Raw genomic sequence first — 19,681 nt, forward strand, 5'->3', positions numbered from 1 at the left:
GGATTGTGTGTTTCTTTCAGGGGGACACAGGATACAAACTCTGAGCTTCTCTGCTCATCAGCAGACTGTTTCATCAATCCAGAAAAAGGAAATGTTAAGTTTGGATTGAGCTGAACAGCTTGTCCTCTCTGCAGAGTACAGCCAACTCCACGTGCTTTGGATTAAGACTTTTTAATTACAAATAATTATCTCTATAATGTGAGCTTCATCGTGCACACACTGCAGTGTTGAATGTGACTTAGCTTGACTTGTTTGCAGCTTCTGGCTGTGTATCTGTGGGTGCATGTTTGTGGTTGATCCAGGGTTTCCTTATTTAAACAGACGTTTGCATGTGTTCAGGCATTTTCTCACAGTCCTCCTTCAAACCTCAGTGGCTGGTACAGGTCTGAGCCGTCAGACTTGTGGCTCCCTCACACCAAACTGTGGTCACCTGAGAGCCCAAACCGAGCCCTCAGCCTCCACCCAGGCACAACAACAATGAATAACAGCGTTTCAGAATCACAGCTCTTTTTCTACGCCTCCTCCCTGTGAGGATCATTCAGACTGAATAAAGCAAACAGAGGCGTGCTAACACATTTGAACACACGTCACTGCTCTGTTTTCCGCTCTCACCTCACTGTGTTTCGCTCTTGGATCACTCCGTGTGCATATGGTCGCCATCTGGCCTGGCAGAGCCGAGCAGGAGCCCAGGGAGAGGCCATACTACTGTGATCCATGTACAGTAACAACATGATTAACCCTTTAGAGACCAAACGCTGCACTACTCGTGTGCTTTCTGGTGTTTGCATAATTCTCTCTGTCCTACTTCCTCACTCTGTCTGTCATTCTCAACCCAAACAGAGTCAGCAGAAACACCTCAGTGCTGCTTTAGTCTACTTGTTTCACTTTTACATTTTTCCACATCAAAGTTTGTCTCTGTATCTCATCTGTGTGTAGCACCCAAAGCCAAAGAGTCCCTGCAGAGCCGCAGAGTGTTTGTGGAAGTGCTCCTCTCAGTGAGTCTCTCTAAAATAGATTTAAGTGCAGGGTCAGAGCCACATGGAGGTTAGCATCCTGCCCCACTGCTCCAGTCAACCCGAGTCAGACGAGTCAGATCCAAACACATACATCTGTCTCCTGTTAGACTGACAGACCCAGAGTAGAAAGCAAAATAAAAGACATTTTTTAACTGTTAAAGTAGAAAGCTCTGTCGCACAAAAAAATGACAGGATTTTAGTTATTTAAAATTAAAAAAAGCAGACCATTGTTCCAGACATTACTTTAAAGCAGATCATCATCACACATTGAGATTCTGCAGATACTCTGCCATCAGGACGTTGAACCCCACAGCGGTGTAATATTTGCGTTCCAGTGTGTGAACTCAAACAGCCAGCTCTATGATCCAGATTTTACCTTCAATTTTTCCTACCAGCCCCCTCGTTGAATATCTGCCTGAACTCAGGCTGAGCTGATGTGTAAGAAAAGCGGCAACCTCCGGAGTTAAAATGAAGCCAATTTGGAAAGGCAAAAAACTGCAGTTCCTCGAGTGTCCACACACACTCTGACACATTCTCTCTCTCTCTTTAACTGCTAACTCTAACTCTCTCTCTCGCTCTCTAACCTGTCTCCTGAGTTTTCTTGCACTATGACACTCGCTGTCTCTCTCTGAGGCTGGCTGCAAGAGACCCACATGTCACATACACAACCCGTATTAAGATGTCTGTTTTTACAGCAGAAATGAACATGTTTACATCCTGGTAATATAGGCAAATAGGTCTTTATCAGGACAAACTGTACAGGTTTTTATTTTATTTTTAATAACTCATCCGTTTGATTTTCTGAAGGATACGAGTTACACATAATTAGGGGCGTGACAGATGAGTTGATACTGTGAATACCTCCAATCACATCATGGATATAAAGGCAAAATGGGGTCAGAATCAGTTGCGTCAATCGCCATTTCTGCACCGACCTTTTTACGTCCTTCCTACTGACACCCCGACCCCCTCCAGTCCTATAGTGAAATCTCCTGCTGTGGTGATGTGCACGTTTGAAAGAACAACTCTCTTTGAAAGATTTCAGGAGAAGCCTGTCCTGACATGTTCTAGAAAAGTGTCAGGAGTGCATGTGTGAAATCACCTTTAATGACCTGAATGTCCTGAAGTTGTCTGGATTGTCAGGAGTTCATGTCTGAAGTGGACTTGATGGGAACCCTTGAACTCTTCTCCAGTGACAGTGTTGTGCCTGGAGCATCACTCACACTCCTCTTCTCTCAGAGTCTGTAGCTGCCCCATGGAAAACACCCTTTAGAGTCTACCATAAAAGTTGCAGGTTCCCTATATCATCACTTTTTTACATGAAAAACAAACTACCGACTTGTGTCATGGTGATTATGAACAGATTAGAATGTTTAAACATCTCGTGCAGTTATACTGTGGCTTGAAACCTGAGAATATTTCATTTTCAGGGAGAGTTCTGCTGCAGTGACAATCAAGAGGAAGAAAGTGACAATAGCTCACATCATGTAAGCACACACAGAAAGAGAGAGAGTGCAGTGCGGGAGCGAGAGAACGAGGCTGCAGTGGGTGGCATGTAAGAGCTCCATCAGCTGGTCCCTGAGGGCAGACAGGGCCTCGCATTAGGACACAGAGAGCCTGTGAGTCACCTTGCCTCGGTCCAGCCTCAGAGCATTCAGCCTTCACTGTCAGCTGCTCCTGTTTGTCCCTCCAACAAGGTTAAGGAGCTGCAGAGTCAGAGCTGGAGCGGAACCGAAAGGTGTTTTATTCATGTTGTTCAGGTCCAAGGTCTACTCATGGAGCCCTTTGATTTCACACTCCTGTGTGGATGCTTTTCATCCGTTAACCGTATTGTTTAGAATATGCCTCGGCAGAGCTTTATTCTGTGCACATCAAACAGGTTGGTCATGAATCCTGTGGTCACACTCTTAGCAGGCTCGTTATTTAGTGTAATTGTTTGAGTAGCAACGTGGGAATGACATCGCTCGCTCTCCTGCAGCTCTAAATAACTGAAGATGGATTTCCTGGAGTTAGCACAGCAGCTCGTCAAAGAGTGCACGTTGTGATGAAAAGAAAGCGATAAACAAGGTGTTTCAGAGCGATCCCTGCAGACGAGCTCCCGCAGAAACACAGGGAAGGTTTCCTTTTCCTCATGATTGGCCTTGTTGACTCGTTTGGAGCTTTTGCTGAATACTGTAGCTGTTTAGGACACCCGACACGTCTGCAGCAGATGGCGGTGTCTCCTGCTTTTTGTTCCAGAGCGTGGTGCAGCTTGTCAGGACTTTCGATCTCTGCCTGACCTGAGCAAAGACCAGCTGCTCTGCAGGTTTACAAGACGAATAAGTCCGACTTATTACCAAGAAATAAGTTTCCAGATGTTCTTTTTTTATTCCTTGAGAAATGTAAAGTAAATACAAAAGAAGAGTCAGAAGTGTTTAAAAGCATCACGCTGAAATAAAGGCTCTTCTTGTTTTTATTTGAATAATCCTGCAGCGTCAAAGGCTCACACAAGTTTGGACTCAGGCCATTATGTCAGTGATTTAGAAAGGAAGCATTATTTCATACAATCCAGAGGTTACATCTTCAGTTAGTTAAAAAAAAAATCACTTATGGACAAGAAATGGGTTTCCCAAAGTTCTTGGCACCCAGTTTATAGACTTTTTTTTACATTGTAGGGGGAAAAAGAGAACACAAGAGGCCAAGTATATGAGACGCCAGCGTTTTAAAATCAACACTTTTATACATGAGATATTAGCCCAGTCAATCACAGATATTGGTAGGGACATAAGAGAAGTTGCTGAGGCAGAAATTGAGCTAAAAAACATGTTTTTCATGTCGTATTACAGTTGTGACAATTCAACAAATCTGAAAATGTCAAATCAGAGAGAGATCTGAGCGAACGAAGCCTCTGCAGCCCTGCACACATCACTTCAGCTGGAATCTAGCAGCTAAAGACTTTAGCCTGAACTAGCAAAACACATGCATGGTTTCTGCAGTCATAGCAACGCTTGTGTTGCATTGTGGGTAATGTAGGCAACCGCTTTTGATTAATGAAGAAAGTTTGGGTTCAATAATAATGCTGCGCAAATAATTGCAATGTCCTTGTTGTCGTGATCTGAGCATTCCCAATAAACACAACACAGGAAGCATTTTGAGCTGCTTCCTGTAGGCTGTTGGATGCTTTCAAACCATTTCATTCACTCATATGAAGCTAAACTAGCTATCAGCTACCCTCAGATTAATTTGTACCAATTTAATGATTGAAAAAACCTATTTGTTTTTAATCTGAAACATGCTGCAAAATGGTAACAAACAGGGTTTACATTAAACCAGAGTTATCGCTGACATGCACTCTTTAATATGTATTTATGGCACTTCACATCATTGTCGCAATATTGAACAATGTAATCACACATCACATATTTCTCTCTTATCGTGCAGGTCTATGCTTCATCTGTAGAGTTCTCTTCTATTTGGTATGTTATTTCAACAATCGTTTTCAGCTGAATCACACAGCACACTTTGAATTCACTGTCGTCTAATGCATTAACCCCTCGCCCTCCACCACCATGAATCTCTTCCCTACAGTCTCCTGACTCGAGAGAATAAACTGAAACCATTCTCACTTAACAAATCGTCTGCTCCTGCAAGATAAATGAAGAATGTCACTGGCGCTGCCTGCAGGCTGTGTGTTGTTTAAATTAGCAGCATATAATAAGAAATGGATCCTTATGAAACAAAAGTCATTAAAGCGCTGCGCAGAGAATGGTCAGTATGAGATTGTTAATAAAGGCAGTCAGTGAAGAGGGTGAGACAGGAAGCTGCAGAGGAGAAGAAGAAACTGTGATCAGAGCGACACAGACAGAGAGCAGTCTGGCTCGTCACACACACACACACACACACACACACACACACACACACACACACACAGGTGTGACTGTGAATAATGAAAACCATCTGATCACATATTATCATCTGTGGGAGAAGTCTCTGACAGCTGCAACCAGGAGGATTCATTACTACACTGTTTATTTCAATCAGGTTCTCACTGTTACACATTAACGAGTGACGCCTTCATTAAAGGGGAGTTAATGAGAGGATGATGATTATTTTGTTTCCTGTAGAGAAATGACATGTGACTCTACCTAAAGATACATCCAGATCTAAATGATGTGTAACTCACTCTCTCTCTCTCTCTCTCTCTCTCTCTCTCTCTCTCTCTCTCTCAGGTGTGCTCAGCCTACCTGAGGGTCTGACTCTGCACAGAGACCAGCAGCAGCAGCAGCGAGCGGGGAAGAGTGGAGAGGGAAACGCCTACAGTCAGTCTGAGCTGCGTTCGGTTGAACAGTGTTTACTGGCTACAAGAGTGGGCAGCATATCTGAACTCAGTGAGTCCTGTTTTAGTGTGTCTTTGTGTGTGTGTCTTTGTGTGAGTGGGAAATGTTATCTGCAGAAGTGACAGGCCTTCTCTGATCCCTCCCTCGATGCACCGTGTAGGAACATGTTCGTCACCTGGTCATCATCAGGTTTCGATCATTTCGACACTGTTGTGCTTCCAGCGATGACACAGCAACCGTTTCTATGTGGCTCTCTCCCCGCTTCATGTGATGATCCACATGTGCACAAACAGAGGTCCAGAGGTTTTCAGATCAGATTTTTTTTAAATGCATGAATAACACAACCCTCCCATCACAGTGAGTCAGCTGGTGAAGAGAAACTCTGCAGCCTTTATGTGCTGTGTCTGCCGGATCAGACTACTCACCTTTGTATAGTTTTCAATATTTATTGCAACAGAACATAGTTTGTGTTTGGCGTCTAGACTCTGACCTCATCATGATGGTGGGATGATGGGATGATATCTTAAAACCTCCAGTCAGAACTGACTAGTGGATGCTGGTGGTACTGGTGCAGGTCAGACCGGATAATGAAAGAGCAGAGGGAGAGAGCGGGAATCCTGCAGCTCAATTAGACCACCAAACAGAAGGCGGTGTTGTCAGGTGATTGTGGATAATGACGCATGTCAGGTGTGAAATCAGTGCAGCTCGAGTTGACTGCCCGAACGAGCTCGCCCACCACCAGGGGGCTGTCGAGCTAAACAATAACAAATAATGATGTTGAGGCTGCCGGGGAATCATGGGAGTGATTGTCTCTGCTACTCCCCCCCTACCCCGATGAAAACCGATGAGTTGACCGTAGTGAAGATGACACGTCCACTAACAAATCTTAAATTAAGGATTTCTCAGGCTTTGATAACTGTTAGAAATATTTGAGGTAATATATATGACACAGGTTTAGTCCATTTTTAAGTAATTTAGATATTGAGTGGGCAATTCTCATAAAATTCTTTATATCACACCTTTAGCATGATCTCCAACAGAGATGCAGTAAAGTCAAACTTTATTATCTTTCAGTCTACTCGTCAGAATTCATGTCGACTGGTTTACTGCAGACCCGGACAGCTGATGAGGGAGAGGCGGAGGAACACTTATTTGGTGCGTCATGAAGTAGAGCTAAATAACATATGGTGGGTTTGTGCTGAAAAGAACACTTTGGGTTCGATCGTTGTGGCTGAAAGCTGGCTCTGGTTTTCAGTGACACCTGTTAGTTTTTAATTGAACTGTTTTAATGCCAACTGAAGCTCTGTGTTCACTCCTCGGTGTTCCCACCGATTTTTATCCTCTTACTGAAAATCTTCTGAATATCAGATGTGAAATCAAACATAAGAGGAGTCCTGATGAATCAGCTGCTCTCTCAGGCAGCGCGATGTGTTCAGATGCAGACAGTGAGTTTTAGCCATGTTGGCATCACGATGTGTTCAGGTGCAGACAGTGAGTTTTAGCCATGTTGGCATCACGATGTGTTCAGGTGCAGACAGTGAGTTTTAGCCATGTTAGCATCATGGGTCTAATGACAGCCATCTTTTTTTGAGAAAAAAATCTGAAACATTCTCGTCACATTCAAGCTGTATGACATCATGGGCAGATATGATGATCTTTTTTTAATAAGGAGCACATATTGTCTGAGGCTATCAATCAATTATTGTATCCTAATCCTGCATCATAACACAGTCAAAGATAGAAACTGTAATGGACTGCAGACATTCAGAAAAGTCTGTCGGATCACAATGGGCTCATTATGAAAAGAATAATGAGCCTCTGAATACTTTCTGATGTCACTGTGGCTTTAAGACTGTTTAATTCTATAACATCTTCTCTGCATCATTTGAGAAATAATACTGATTCTGTTTGAGACTCTTATCGACTCTCGAGTTCAGCAACTTTTGTCAAAGTTTGTTTTGTGTTTGTTGGATAAAAGTTGTGACTAACTTTTATTAGCACACACTGGAGCTGCCATGGAAAGCTGTTTCACGAACCACTGAGAACAAAACGTTGTGTTTTCCAGTTTGATCAAATCACAGTGTCTAGATGCTCGTTGGAAGCGATGAGCTGTTTAGTTTTTGGTTGCAGCTCGTTCCAGAAAACCCGTCTGAGTGTCGCCTGATGGAGGAAACACAGTCACACAAGTACAGATTATTTTCTAATGTGCAGTGAAATATAAAAAGCTTGCAGTCTTAGATTTATTAAAGGGTCTTTTTTTCTTTATGTGCCCTCGAGGCTGCACACATATTTCCAGTGTAAACATTTATCATCAGAACAAACAGGGAGCTCCTCTCCTCACTGCATGTTTTCTCTGGAAGGATGCAGGAAAGTGGGGTGCAGCATGAAGGCAAATCACTGTCAGCTGTCTGTGTCATATTGATGAGGTCAAGCAGGGACTCATTGTGTTGTGTTGACTCTGCAAACACTCTGAGAGACAACAGAGCGGCGATAGCAGAGCTCAGCCGAGTGCTAACGTTATCAGCCTGGAGAGGAATATCTGTAAACAACGGAGGGATTAGCAAACAGCTCGGGCCGAAAAATAAATGAATAATTGAGAAAAGGAGAAGAGCCTGCAATGATTGCACTATCAGACTGTCAGGGTGCAGGAAGAGGGTAAGATGGTAAAAGAGTAAAGGATGGAAAAGCAAGAGAGCACGATATTTGAAATAAACATCATGGAATAAAAGACATTTGCTTCTTGGTCACAGTGAAGATTTGCGTTCTATGCAAGCAGTTTTTTAGAGTGACATTTAGAGTCGATTTGAGAGGTTTTCCACTGATTTAACTCTTCGTATTTCATCATTCTTCTCCTCTGCCAAAATGTCAAATTAGCATATTTAAAACGACAGCTCTGCAAATACGGCAATTATCAGACCTCTACGTGTGACATCATCAGTCAATCATGCACAAAGAAATCCAGCTATGAAGGGACTCTACACACAGTGCAGTTTGCACTAAAGCATATAGGTTCTTGTTAATCTATACACGGATAAAGAAGGTCAAATGACTTTGTTGGTTTTGTGGCAACTGGTAACTGACCTGTTGACGGGTGAGATCTCACAGGTGGGACAGTTATCCTGAAAATGAAAGATTAAAGTCATAATTTAAAATGTGATATTCAAAGACAGCTCGAGCTGTTGCTTTTCTGTTTGTATTATCGGCACCAAATTGAGATGCAGCGGCTCCATCAGAATCGTGTTTGTGGCTAGAAGCTCTGTCTGTGCAAGCATCGAGAATATCTGAACTTCTTTTTTTGACCGTTCGGCCTCAGGCGACCATTAAATGTAATCACGGCCGGGTAGCAGCAATGACTGTAACAAAGAAAGTGTGACGTTGGCAAGCGTACAGCCACACACAAGAGCTGCTTACTGCATATTTATTCACCTTTAAACACTGGGCTTTAATTGCTCCATCAGAAATGAGAGTATGCTCTCTCTCTCTCTCTCTCTCTCTCCCTCTCTCTCTCTCTCTCTCTGTGTGTCCATTAAACATTAAACAGCCTTCACCCTCTCTGCAGTAAAGAGCAGTGTGGATGCTTACTGACCTTAAAGGTGTAAAGCCGCATAAAATCCCCCGTAAATTAAAGCCGGTTACACTCAAAAACAGACACATTTTGCCTGTTTTATCTTCTTAAGCTTTAAAAACAAAGAGTGAGCTTTTCCCCGCAGCTAAAGGTAATCAGTGAGGTACCTGAGAGCACGCGCCTCTCTGTGTGTGTCCTCCACCTCTCCTTTTTCTTGTTAGCATCAGGAATTAATTAACCAGGAAGAGGTATTGATTAAAGGCTGGAATCTTTTAATGAAAACACTATTGACGTTTTGGCTTATTGGACTTCTGTACCTCCGTGCATCCTTCTTCTTTGGCCCAAACAAAAAATCCTCTCTGCTTCTGTGCTGATATTCAGTCACTAAAAACAACAATTTTATCCCTTTCTTTCTGCAATTCTTTCTGCAAACACCTGCTGAGGGAGCAGCAGCGATCTCACCTCATGTGTTAATCTGCTGCTGCTTCACTGTTGTACTCTCAGAAATAATCTCCCTCCTCAGCCCTGCTAAATGTCAGAGGCCAGCATCAATAAGACATGAGGGCCAGCTTCACCGCCCACCTCAGCTCCACTAACCGAGATTAAGAAGCGCTGATAGAAGATCTGTATTCTCATTGGTGCAATGAAGAGACAGATGCATGAGCAGTAATAGATGATACAAAGAGAAAACTGCAGACCCTTTACTTGAAGGTCACATATTCTGCAGAATCCACTTCTCCATGTTTCTCTAACTCTAATATGTGTCTCTAGTCTGTCTACAAACCCCCCAATGATGAGAAAAGTCCATCCTCTCCGTCTTTTGAAAAATGTGTGCTCAAACAGGCCGTTTGGCGATTTTCCCTTCATGACATCACAAAGGGCAGTAACCCCTCCCCCAGGTGGGTGACACTCCCACAGCTAGGTGTTTGTTCTGCCCTCTGAGTCTGCCCTCTCACCGTAAACAATAGGACATGGAACGAGAAAGCCCGAGACACCCAAGCCCTTCCAGAGAGGGGGCGTGGTCAGACACAGCTCATTTACATATTTAAAGGTACAGACACAGAAACAGCCTTTTCTGAGCAGGACTGAAATAGAGGGGTTTATAGACATGATCATATACAGGATCAGAGTGGATTTACAACAAGACACTTCACACACATGTTTTGGGGAGCTCTGAGACTTATTTAAACTGGTTGGAAAGGAGAATAATATTTGGAAAAGTACAGATTATTTCATCCATGTATTGAGTTCAGATAGACTTTTCATAGACTTTTAATAGAGCTGTAGATTAAAAACTTGGGGTGCAGAGATCCTGATGGTTATGTTGCATGCTCCATGTTCAGATGCTTTAGTCCTGGTCGCAGCAGCCCTGAGTTCCAATCCAACTTCAGCCCTTTGCTACATTTCACCCCCCACTCTCTCTCCAGTTGTCCTGTCAATAAAGGTTAACCCTTTAAAAACGGGGTGTCTGGAGTATGTGCTTCACGTGTCACAGAACATCCCTTCAGCCAGCTCCTCCAAACTTGAACCATCCCTGTTTCTGTTTGACCCGGAGTCTGTCATAAGGTTCCCGTCTCATAGCTTCACTTCATCATGTTGTCCTGCACATTTCTCCACCAGCAGCGCCCAGTGTTCCCGTAGGACAGCTGACTGAGAGATGGACTGTTTTATTGAATGAATGCTCTCTCCCCTCACTGGGCCTTCCTTTTCACACTCGCCTCGCACATTGTCCGAGCTAAATGGAATCCTGGCAAGCGCCACATAGCACAATTCTGATGCTAAACAAACACTTTTGTCCAGGGGGGGGACGCAATCCCGCTCTGGATTGTACATTGTATTGGGAACACATACAGGACAGCTCATTTAAACCCAGGGACCAAGTGCCATCATGTGCTATTTCCTTTCATTGGCCTTGAATAGTATTAAATTGACCAGAACAGAATGGCACAATCTTTTTTCTTTCTTTTTTTTTATGCTTCAGTTTGATTACCTTGCCTCAGAGTGCAGAGGGTTCAGACAGGAAGGAGAAGAGACAGAAGTCTGACAGCTTTCAGTGTGATGGATGTTTGTGTCGGTGCAGAAATCAAACAGGGTTGTTTTCATGTAAGATTCCTCTCAATAATGACGGCGCTGCAGTCGTGTGTTCTTCAAGAGGACGGTGGTTTTGACTCTGTAGAGCTGGGAATAAAATGTCCAACTCCCCGTCTCTTGGTTTGTTATTTTGCTGCACCAGAAAAATGATTAATCTTCTCCCTTATGCATTAAAAAAACTGTGTGAACATGTTCCTCCCATCACTCTTTAATTTCCTTTAAACCCGTCCAGAGTATATTCCTAGTTTCATCCGTAGACTCCTCTCAGAGCTTTGGGTTTTTAAGCCGGACCGGATGACCTTAAAGTTCTGACGATGTTCTGCAGAGGATATAGCTGGGACTAGCTAATGTTTATCCATAAATATTCATTCTCCTCAGTGCAGCCCTGAGCGTGCTCATTCTCCTGCTCTCCCTCTGTGAGCTGCACAGAAAGGACTGGGATGAACCCGCTTTTTTTCCTGATTGTGTTGCTGCCTGGGAAACTCTCGATTTCCCCCGACAGACAGGCTCAGAGGGGCTGCAGGGAGTGAGGATGATTACCGGACGTCTTGTGCCTGCACATGACTTCCTTTCTCACTAATCATTCTCCTTTGTGTTTCCCTGTGTGATCTGTGTGTGTGTGTGTGTGTGTGTGTGTGTGTGTGTAGGTGACCTAGTGTCCCGGGCCATGCACCACCTGCAGCCGCTGTACATGAAAAACCACAACAATGGGACGCCGATCCATCAGAAGAGCAGTGTGATTCAGTGGGCGCCCGAGGCGATCTACACGCTGTGTTACTTCATGCACTGCCCGCACATGGAGTGGGAGAACCCCAACGTGGAGCCCTCCAAGGTCACGCTACAAACAGAGAGGTGAGGAGCAATGTGTATAGAGAATATGAATAGGAGCTTCAGACTAAATCTCCTATCTCCTCAAAAATTAAAAACAGGTCTGAAAAGTGGCTTTAAAGCAGCATAACTAAGTTTTAAAGCAATGGATCAAAGTACTTAAAGGACCAACATGTAACTCTGACACCTAGTGTTTAAAATGGGTACTGCAGTCCAAACTCAAAACATTGTAGAGATCTGTCTTCCAGAGAGTCCACATCCGTCATATTCACCGGTTTGAATGGCGTCCAATCTCTGAATTGTATCCACTCCTAAACTCACCTGCTGCGCTGTCATTGGCTGGAGGAAACACACCAGCTCCGCCCAGAAACGTCCAGAGTCAACCAGAACAAAGCAGAACAGTAAAATCCAGTCAGAGGACAGAGTCTCTGCAGACATAGTCACCACCACACATGTACGGAGGCCCAGAAGGGACAATGGAGCAGCTTCACTTTAGTAGAAGTCTGTATTTTATTTTGAAGGAAACAGCTGCTGACTCTGTCTTTAAATACTGTTACATTGAAGTTTAAAAATCTGGTATGATGACAAGCCGACAGACTGAATGTAAAACTCACATTTTCACATTAAAATAAGAAGCAAGTTCACCAGAGAAGAGCTGTCTGATAAAGATTTGAATCAGCATAAAGGTTTTTTTATTTGCTGTGTTTGGTTTAGAGACAGAACATATACAGTTGCAGAATCTACAATTTGATTTGCACCTCGGATTATAATTGAGCTGTGAAATATGTTTTCTGTTTTTTCTGACCTAAGGAAGGCAGACCAATAGAATTGTCTGGTATTGATTAATCCATCAGAGCTCTTCACCTCCTTCTGCTGTGGAGGACTGTTGAAATACAGCACCTCCAATGTTCACTGGCACCATCTTAAAACCACGGAGCATACAAGTGGAAACTCCCTTTAGTTACCCACAATTTACACTCCTGCCTCCGCCCTCGTCTGCACCTCAGTGATCACTTTCTAGACACCATCTAGAGGTAACACTCGTCCTGCAGAGAGCTGCAGAGAGATCGTCGCGCTGTAACCAAACACTCCTGCAGACTTTTTTTTAAGTATTCCTCTCTCTGTGCTCGCCCCTGAAATGTCACTCCAGATGTTTTCCTCTGGAAGGAAAGTACAGCTTCACAGAAGTGAATTGTTGAAGTGTTGGCTGCTTGTTTGAGCCCTCTGGGTGACCCAAGCAGAGGCAGGAAAGGGGCGTTCACCCACATGTGCTCAACCAGTATTTATAATTACAGTCACTGACATAGTGGGACTTTATCAGCCTGCAGCTGCAGGAGCGTGTCGCTGACTTATGTGTGAGAGTGACTTAAGGATTAGGCAAAGTTTCCATGGTGTGAACCCCCTTCGCCCTGTAGTTTTTGGACACTTCTCTGCTGAGTTTATGAGCTCTTTCTTTATTCTTTATTAGCATTTAAACCTGGACTTGTTCAGTATTTTCTACAGTCTGGTGGAAACTCCCGTCAGCGCTGACCATTGATCATAAACAGCGCTGCTCGTGCTGTAGAAATGATCACTTCTAGACGAGAAACTTATCAGCCACTGTGTTTCTAACTTGTCCCACTCACATGTGCTCTGATTTTTAGAACTATTTGTAACAAAAATCTCATTCATGCATGTTTGTTTTATAAATATCTAACACTTTGCCTGATCCAAAGAGTTTGCAAAAACCTGGTCAGGAAAGTTTCCGTTTCATTAGCGTTCATGAAAGAGGTTTGAATGGAAACAGAAAGTCCTTGAACTTGTCATGAACTACTGCTTCCATAGGAGGAGTGGGATGCTGTTCTACAATCCTTGCTTCTTGATGAGGTGTTGTGTGCTGCTTTAATTAACTGTGTAGGACCCGCAGCATCACGTGGCTGCAGGTCGGCCTCCTTTGAAGTGCGTACAACACCAGGTTTGCATTTGGAAGCCGATCAAACTGTTGTTAACGATCCTCCCTTTAACTCAGAGAAACATTGATGAGTGAGTGACAGATGTGGGAGGAGCACGTGCCAAGGTCGCATTGAGACGTTCAGAGAGGAATTGATCAGATGCGTATTGAATCCCTGAGGACCGGAACGAGAACAGTAACAGCTCATTAAAAACACAGGAGCAGCTTATTCCTTCGACAGGATTCACAAAGATTTGTGTGCTTTAATCTGAATCCTGTTTTATATGATGATTAAAAAGATGCATAATAAATTATTCCAGTCGATTTCTTTTATCAGTGAGTACGTAAAGACTTTCTTTTCAGTATTATTGTTGCAGCAGAAATGCGTTTTTGTTTGTATTACAGCAACAATCTGTAACTCCTCCTCCTCCAAACAGTCGTTTTAAAGTCGATCTATTAGAACAGTAACCTCTAACAGGGACAATGGCGTCTCTCTCTCATGTCCACAGAGCGCCCCGCTCACCTCTTTTCAGCACTATGTAACTTTGGCAGCGGGCCGAGGTCATCTGGTGAGAAGTCCATGCGTCTTTACAGCGCTAGTTCACACAGCAGCCTTCAGATACAAAGCAGACAGTTAGCCTGTCTCTGTACTGTTTGATCGGTGGCTGAGAGGAAGATCATGGAGACGGAGGAAGATAAGAAGAGAGAGAGTGGGCGAGGGAGAAGCTGGACTAGAGAAATGTCAGACAGACTTGAACACATTGGTTAGAGCTTCAGGAAACAGAAGGCTACAAGTCAGACGCCGAGCTGCTTACACCAGCTGCACTGTGTTTTTTACGACAGTGTAGTTGCACTCAGAGACCTTCGATGGGCGCCAAATCACACCTCCATGATGCTAACTTTGGTTAGCAAGTGCCACGATGAGGAGGCATGAAGTGGTGACACGTTGAGTCAGGGAAAATCCGTTACTGCGGCATTTTTAATATTTAAATATTTTTATTTAGTAGCTGCATATGACACGAGTCAGGGCGAAGAAATAGGTCCACAGGGTGCCAGGTCACCTGTTTTCAGCACTATGTAACTTTGGCAGCAGGTGAAGGTTCTCTATATTGACAGTCCTAAAAAATATATATATAATATGTCATATTGCATTACTTGTTCCACCATACTTCACAAAGTCTCATGGATGACAGTGTTTCCTGCAGCCATATGGAGAGCGTGGTTGTGTTTTGCATATTGTATTTATGACGGCTCATTGTGTATATTTATATCCATAACATGCTGTCGGTACAGTAATGAAGGTCAGGTGTGACATCATGCATATGTATCTTCATGCATATGGATAACGTGTGGCTGCAGGAAACACTGACGCAGGAGACCAGGAGGAGGAGTCGCATCATTTATTGATAATCAGTCACCATGCAGGATTTTATATCTCACATATTTACAACATAGAAACAGTCCTGCAGAGCTGTTCTTTGGTCTCTCTCTCTGTGATTTCACCTTAGTTTAATGTTACAGATAATGAGCCGTCTATGTAAACGTGAAGTAACCACACTCTGCGTGTTTACAGTGTTCATAAAACCTCATGCAAAATAGATTAGCAGCAGAGGAATTGCCCTGCACAGTGTTATATGATACATGACTGGTCGAGCATCAAAATGTATTATAAAGCATAAAGCAGCTATAGTATGCTTTATGCATATTTAGGTTTTAAATTACTCTTAGATTAGGGTGTCTTCTGTGTAACCAGCTGAGCAGCAGTACAGTAAGATTAAAAAAACACTGTATGGTTTTAAGTTTTTAGAAGACGACCTGCTGGATACAAATCTGCTCAGACTGTATAAAACTGTATTTGCATTTTTCCCTCTTTGCTCTGATCCAAGGTTTAAATCTGAGCTATGATCTTTCTCATTTTAAATTTTCTCACATCAGAGTTTCTCTCTGTGACCTGCTGCTTTGCGTCTTTGATTTCAGCTTCTCGCAGAGTTCATCGTGTTCTCTAACGTCGCTTACACGGGGCAAGATCTCCAAAATAACATATGCAAATTCTGTATTAGGTGGATTTCCTCGGCAAGTGCTTGGCACACTAAGTACTGAGGATGACTGAAGTTCAGCTCGAGTCCCTGGTGGCAACAACATGTGTTTCTATCTCCCCCTGCAGGCCGTTCATGGTGCTGCCGCCTCTGATGGAGTGGGTGCGAGTGGCTGTGGTCCACACAGAGCACAGACGCAGCTTCTCTGTGGACAGCGACGACGTCCGGCAGGCTGCCAGGCTGCTGCTGCCCGGAGTGGACTGTGAACCTCGTCAGCTCCGGTACGTCTGTGAACCGTGATCAGAGCGTGTGTGCAACCAGCCTCTTCATCTGCACATCAAACACAACACAGAGTACACACGTGAAGGCATAGACAAAGTCACACATAAAGAGAAGATATTTACTGCACCCATCCTTCCTGTAGAAACAGATAAAGCTTGTGAGGTAAACAGTGGCACACTGCATACAGTAAATACAGTCTGCATGTATTCTGAAACACTTTGTGTGCTTTGCCCTTCAGAACGGATGACTGCTTCTGTGCCTCGAGGAAACTGGATGCTGCCTCGACCGAAGCAAAGTTCCTGCAGGATCTGGGCTTCCGCATGCTCAGCTGTGGACGCACGGACCTGGTGAAGCAGGCTGTGAACCTGCTGGGGCCTGATGGCATCAACAGCATGAGCGAGCAGGTTAGAGGCACAGTCATCACGCTCAATAATGCATTTAAAGCCTCAAACACAAACACACACATAACATTTTCTTTGCTCAGTAAAGCGTAGCTCCTTCACCTTTGAGCACTGAGCAGACTGTAAGCACAGAGTTATGAATATCAATGCTTATTCTGCTGTATATTCCTCCTGCAGCTCTCAGCTGAAGGTGCTCTGCTTATATCACAGCTCACACCTACAGTACAGCACAGCATCAGGGGAATACCGCAAGTGTAACTCATCATTTTTCATGGACAAATCCACCTATAGCTCAGGCTGATCTGAGCAGAAACTTTTGGAGAGTCTGATTCTGTGTGTTTCTGTCAGACTCGGTCCGCTGACGTCCCAGAGGAGGTATCGATTCATTTGGTATCCGATCAATAACGCAATAATATTCTCATCAGCCTCAAGGTGCCGGGACAGGAACTGTCAAGGACACAAGTTGAGAGCGGAACAAAACTTCAGCCTCGCTCTGTAAAACTTTCCTTATCAGAAAAACAAGTTCATCTAAAAAAAAAAAAAGATGGACAACACGTCTCCCCCTCTTCCTGTTTTAGAAACGTGTAGCCAAAATCCCCCCAATGACGGAGTTTTGTGCAAGGGTAAAGACACTGTCAGAGTGTATGTTCATCTTCTGGAAGATGTGATTTGTTTAATGTGTGTGTGTGTGTGTGTAGGGGATGACCCCGCTGATGTACGCGTGTGTCCGTGGAGACGAGGCCATGGTGCAGATGCTGCTGGATGCAGGAGCGGATATCAACAGCGAGGTGAGTGAGGATGTGATGCTTTGAGTGAATCAAAGTCAAACAAATTAAATATTATTTTTTCATGTTCAGACTGACCTTCTCAGATAAACAGAAATATCGTTTTAAACATTAAAGTGATCCACTACATCTTTCTAAAGTGACATTAAGGGATGAGACATGATGAGTATTCTTTGATTTGAGGAGGAGAGTCCAAAGACGGGAGAGAGGAAGTGACAGGAGTGTAAAAACCTCCGTATGTTCAGTTTTATATGAGAGGGGTCTGAAGGTGATAGTTCATGCTCTGTTGTATTAAATAGGAGAAAACATGTCATCCTTCATCTCGTGTCACGTTCATGTGCTAAACGAGCTGAGGATCACGAGGCGCTCACAGAGATAACGTCACTGCAGACGAACAGATAAAGTTAAATATGTTGTAAAATGTTTTTTTTCTTTCCGTCAGAGGAAACAAAAAGTGATCAAGATCTGAATGTGAAACTGAATCTTCACAGAGTCTTCAAAGAATGCCGACGTCGTCCTCTGACTGTGTGCAGACTTTCAGAGAAGACTGGTTCATTTAAGGCCTCATGATCCTCACTGAAAAACTACATGTCCCATCAGCCACTCTGTCCAAGTCCATGCATCCATGGTGTATGATCAAAGCACAAAGCTCTGTCTGTCTGCTAAAATCATTGCTATAACTTTCCCCCAGTTTGCTTCGATGAATAAAGCTGCTACAGGTGGATGAGCGTCTGAAACAGTAGATCTCATGTCCTTGTAAAGATCTAGCAGGCGGATTCATGAGCTCCAGAAAACCTTCAAATAAACACAAGACTATCATCCAAAGACTAAACTGTACACTCATGAAGGAGTGAGTAGAATGAGAGCTGAATACTCCCAGCTCTGCCCGAGATGTCGATACACATGTTCAGGAACTTTATGCTTATATCTCTCAGGTACAACGATTCCCGCAGAGCCTAGAATAAGTATATTAGGCGATAAGCCTTGTTTAAATTTTGCACTGGAAAGAGGAAAAACCACAAGATGTGGACTAATGCAGTGGTCCCCAAAGTGGGGGTCGGGGCGCCTAGGGCGATCGCGAGACACCCAGAGGGGATTGTGAGATGCATTTTGTTTTACCCATGTCAAAATATAAACAAAAAGTGCAACCATTTGAAGAGGCTTCAGTCCTGGAGTGAAATCTTTGCTTAAAGTAAATGAATGCTTAAAATCCTCAAACTGTGAGTTTGCACATGACAGCAATAAAGTAGTGTCTGCTGCTCTTTGCACAGAAAGATGAACACACCTGTTTGCCTTTCATTACGTTTTGTTTAGGCCCGACTGATATGAGATTTTAGGGGCCGATACTGATATATCGGCAGATATCTTTCTCAGATCTCTCTTAGATCTGTAGAAATAGATAGATAGATATGCACATTTATTGTGTTAATCCCTCACATACAGTTATCAAACACTTTTAGAAAAGATTTATAATGAAGACAAGATGGTCACTCAACTGGGAAGTAACTGAGCATGTACGTGCATCACCGCTCGACACTCTGGAGATTGATAATGCTTGTTGTAATCCATATAGCGCCCTCTGCTGGTGAAAGAGAACTGCCTGTGTATTACAGTGAAACTCAAATGAAATGCTATTTGACTGGTGAATAATATCGGAGATAAATCTAGCCGATACCGATAGTTACTGGGACATGGGATTACTTGTTGCTTCTAGTCTATCTTACATTGAATTGCGCTACAAAATAATTTTAAGGTTTTCAGGCTGTTGTATTGTTTTGTTTTTATCTTCTGTGTCACCAGTGTTTGAGGCCTTTTAGTGCAATGTGCTTTAAACATCTCCAGGGAGAGTGGGGGTCTCTGGTCACCTTTATTTTGGGGCTCATGAGCTGAAATGTTTGGGAACCCTTGGAGTAATGAATTAGCATCATGCATATCACATTAAAAGAAAATGTGTAACCAGAGGGGCTTATCAGGGTTTAAAAGGATCATCTGTTTGGAGTCAGAGCCTACATGTTAGTATCTCTTAGTTACTCATATAAGTTCTGACTCTGTTATGTTTGTGTAAGTCCAGCCCTTTTCATGATAGCTGCGTTCTTGGGTCTGCTCTTTTGCCCATGTATTTATTAGTAGTGGACTCAGTCCCTGGATCTTTGTGCTTTGGTCATCATGTCTCTGTCTCATGTGTCACTCAGCTCATAGTTTGTCTGCAGGCTGAGCAGAGAGACGAGCTGCACAGAGGTTTGAGTCCTGTGAGGGGGAAACCAGATCTATCTATGGTGTTCATTAGAAAACAAACAGAGTGAGAGCCTGACCTCTGCAGCCCCGGGGTTCCTGTTAATCACTCCTCTCTCTCCCGTAGAGCCTCCTCTCTCTCTCTCTCCCCTCTCTCTCCCCTCTCTCTCCCCTCTGCAGCTGCTGTTCTTGTGCTCCG

General features: G+C 43.6%; 1 protein-coding gene across 2 annotated transcripts in view; it reads left to right on the forward strand.

Moving 5' to 3' along the window:
- Positions 1 to 19,681, forward strand: part of btbd11b (BTB (POZ) domain containing 11b) — a 76,159-nt gene that overhangs the window by 44,721 nt on the left and 11,757 nt on the right. For both annotated transcript variants that reach the window (XM_061036623.1, XM_061036624.1), the window contains exons 2-6: positions 5,225 to 5,383; positions 11,636 to 11,840; positions 15,911 to 16,063; positions 16,303 to 16,468; positions 17,164 to 17,253. In XM_061036623.1, the coding sequence (XP_060892606.1) occupies positions 5,225 to 5,383; positions 11,636 to 11,840; positions 15,911 to 16,063; positions 16,303 to 16,468; positions 17,164 to 17,253 (773 nt within the window). The remainder of the gene's footprint in view (positions 1 to 5,224; positions 5,384 to 11,635; positions 11,841 to 15,910; positions 16,064 to 16,302; positions 16,469 to 17,163; positions 17,254 to 19,681) is intronic.

The sequence above is a fragment of the Labrus mixtus genome, chromosome 4 (assembly GCF_963584025.1).
Source record: "Labrus mixtus chromosome 4, fLabMix1.1, whole genome shotgun sequence".
In the NCBI taxonomy this organism is placed as follows: Eukaryota; Metazoa; Chordata; class Actinopteri; order Labriformes; family Labridae; genus Labrus; species Labrus mixtus.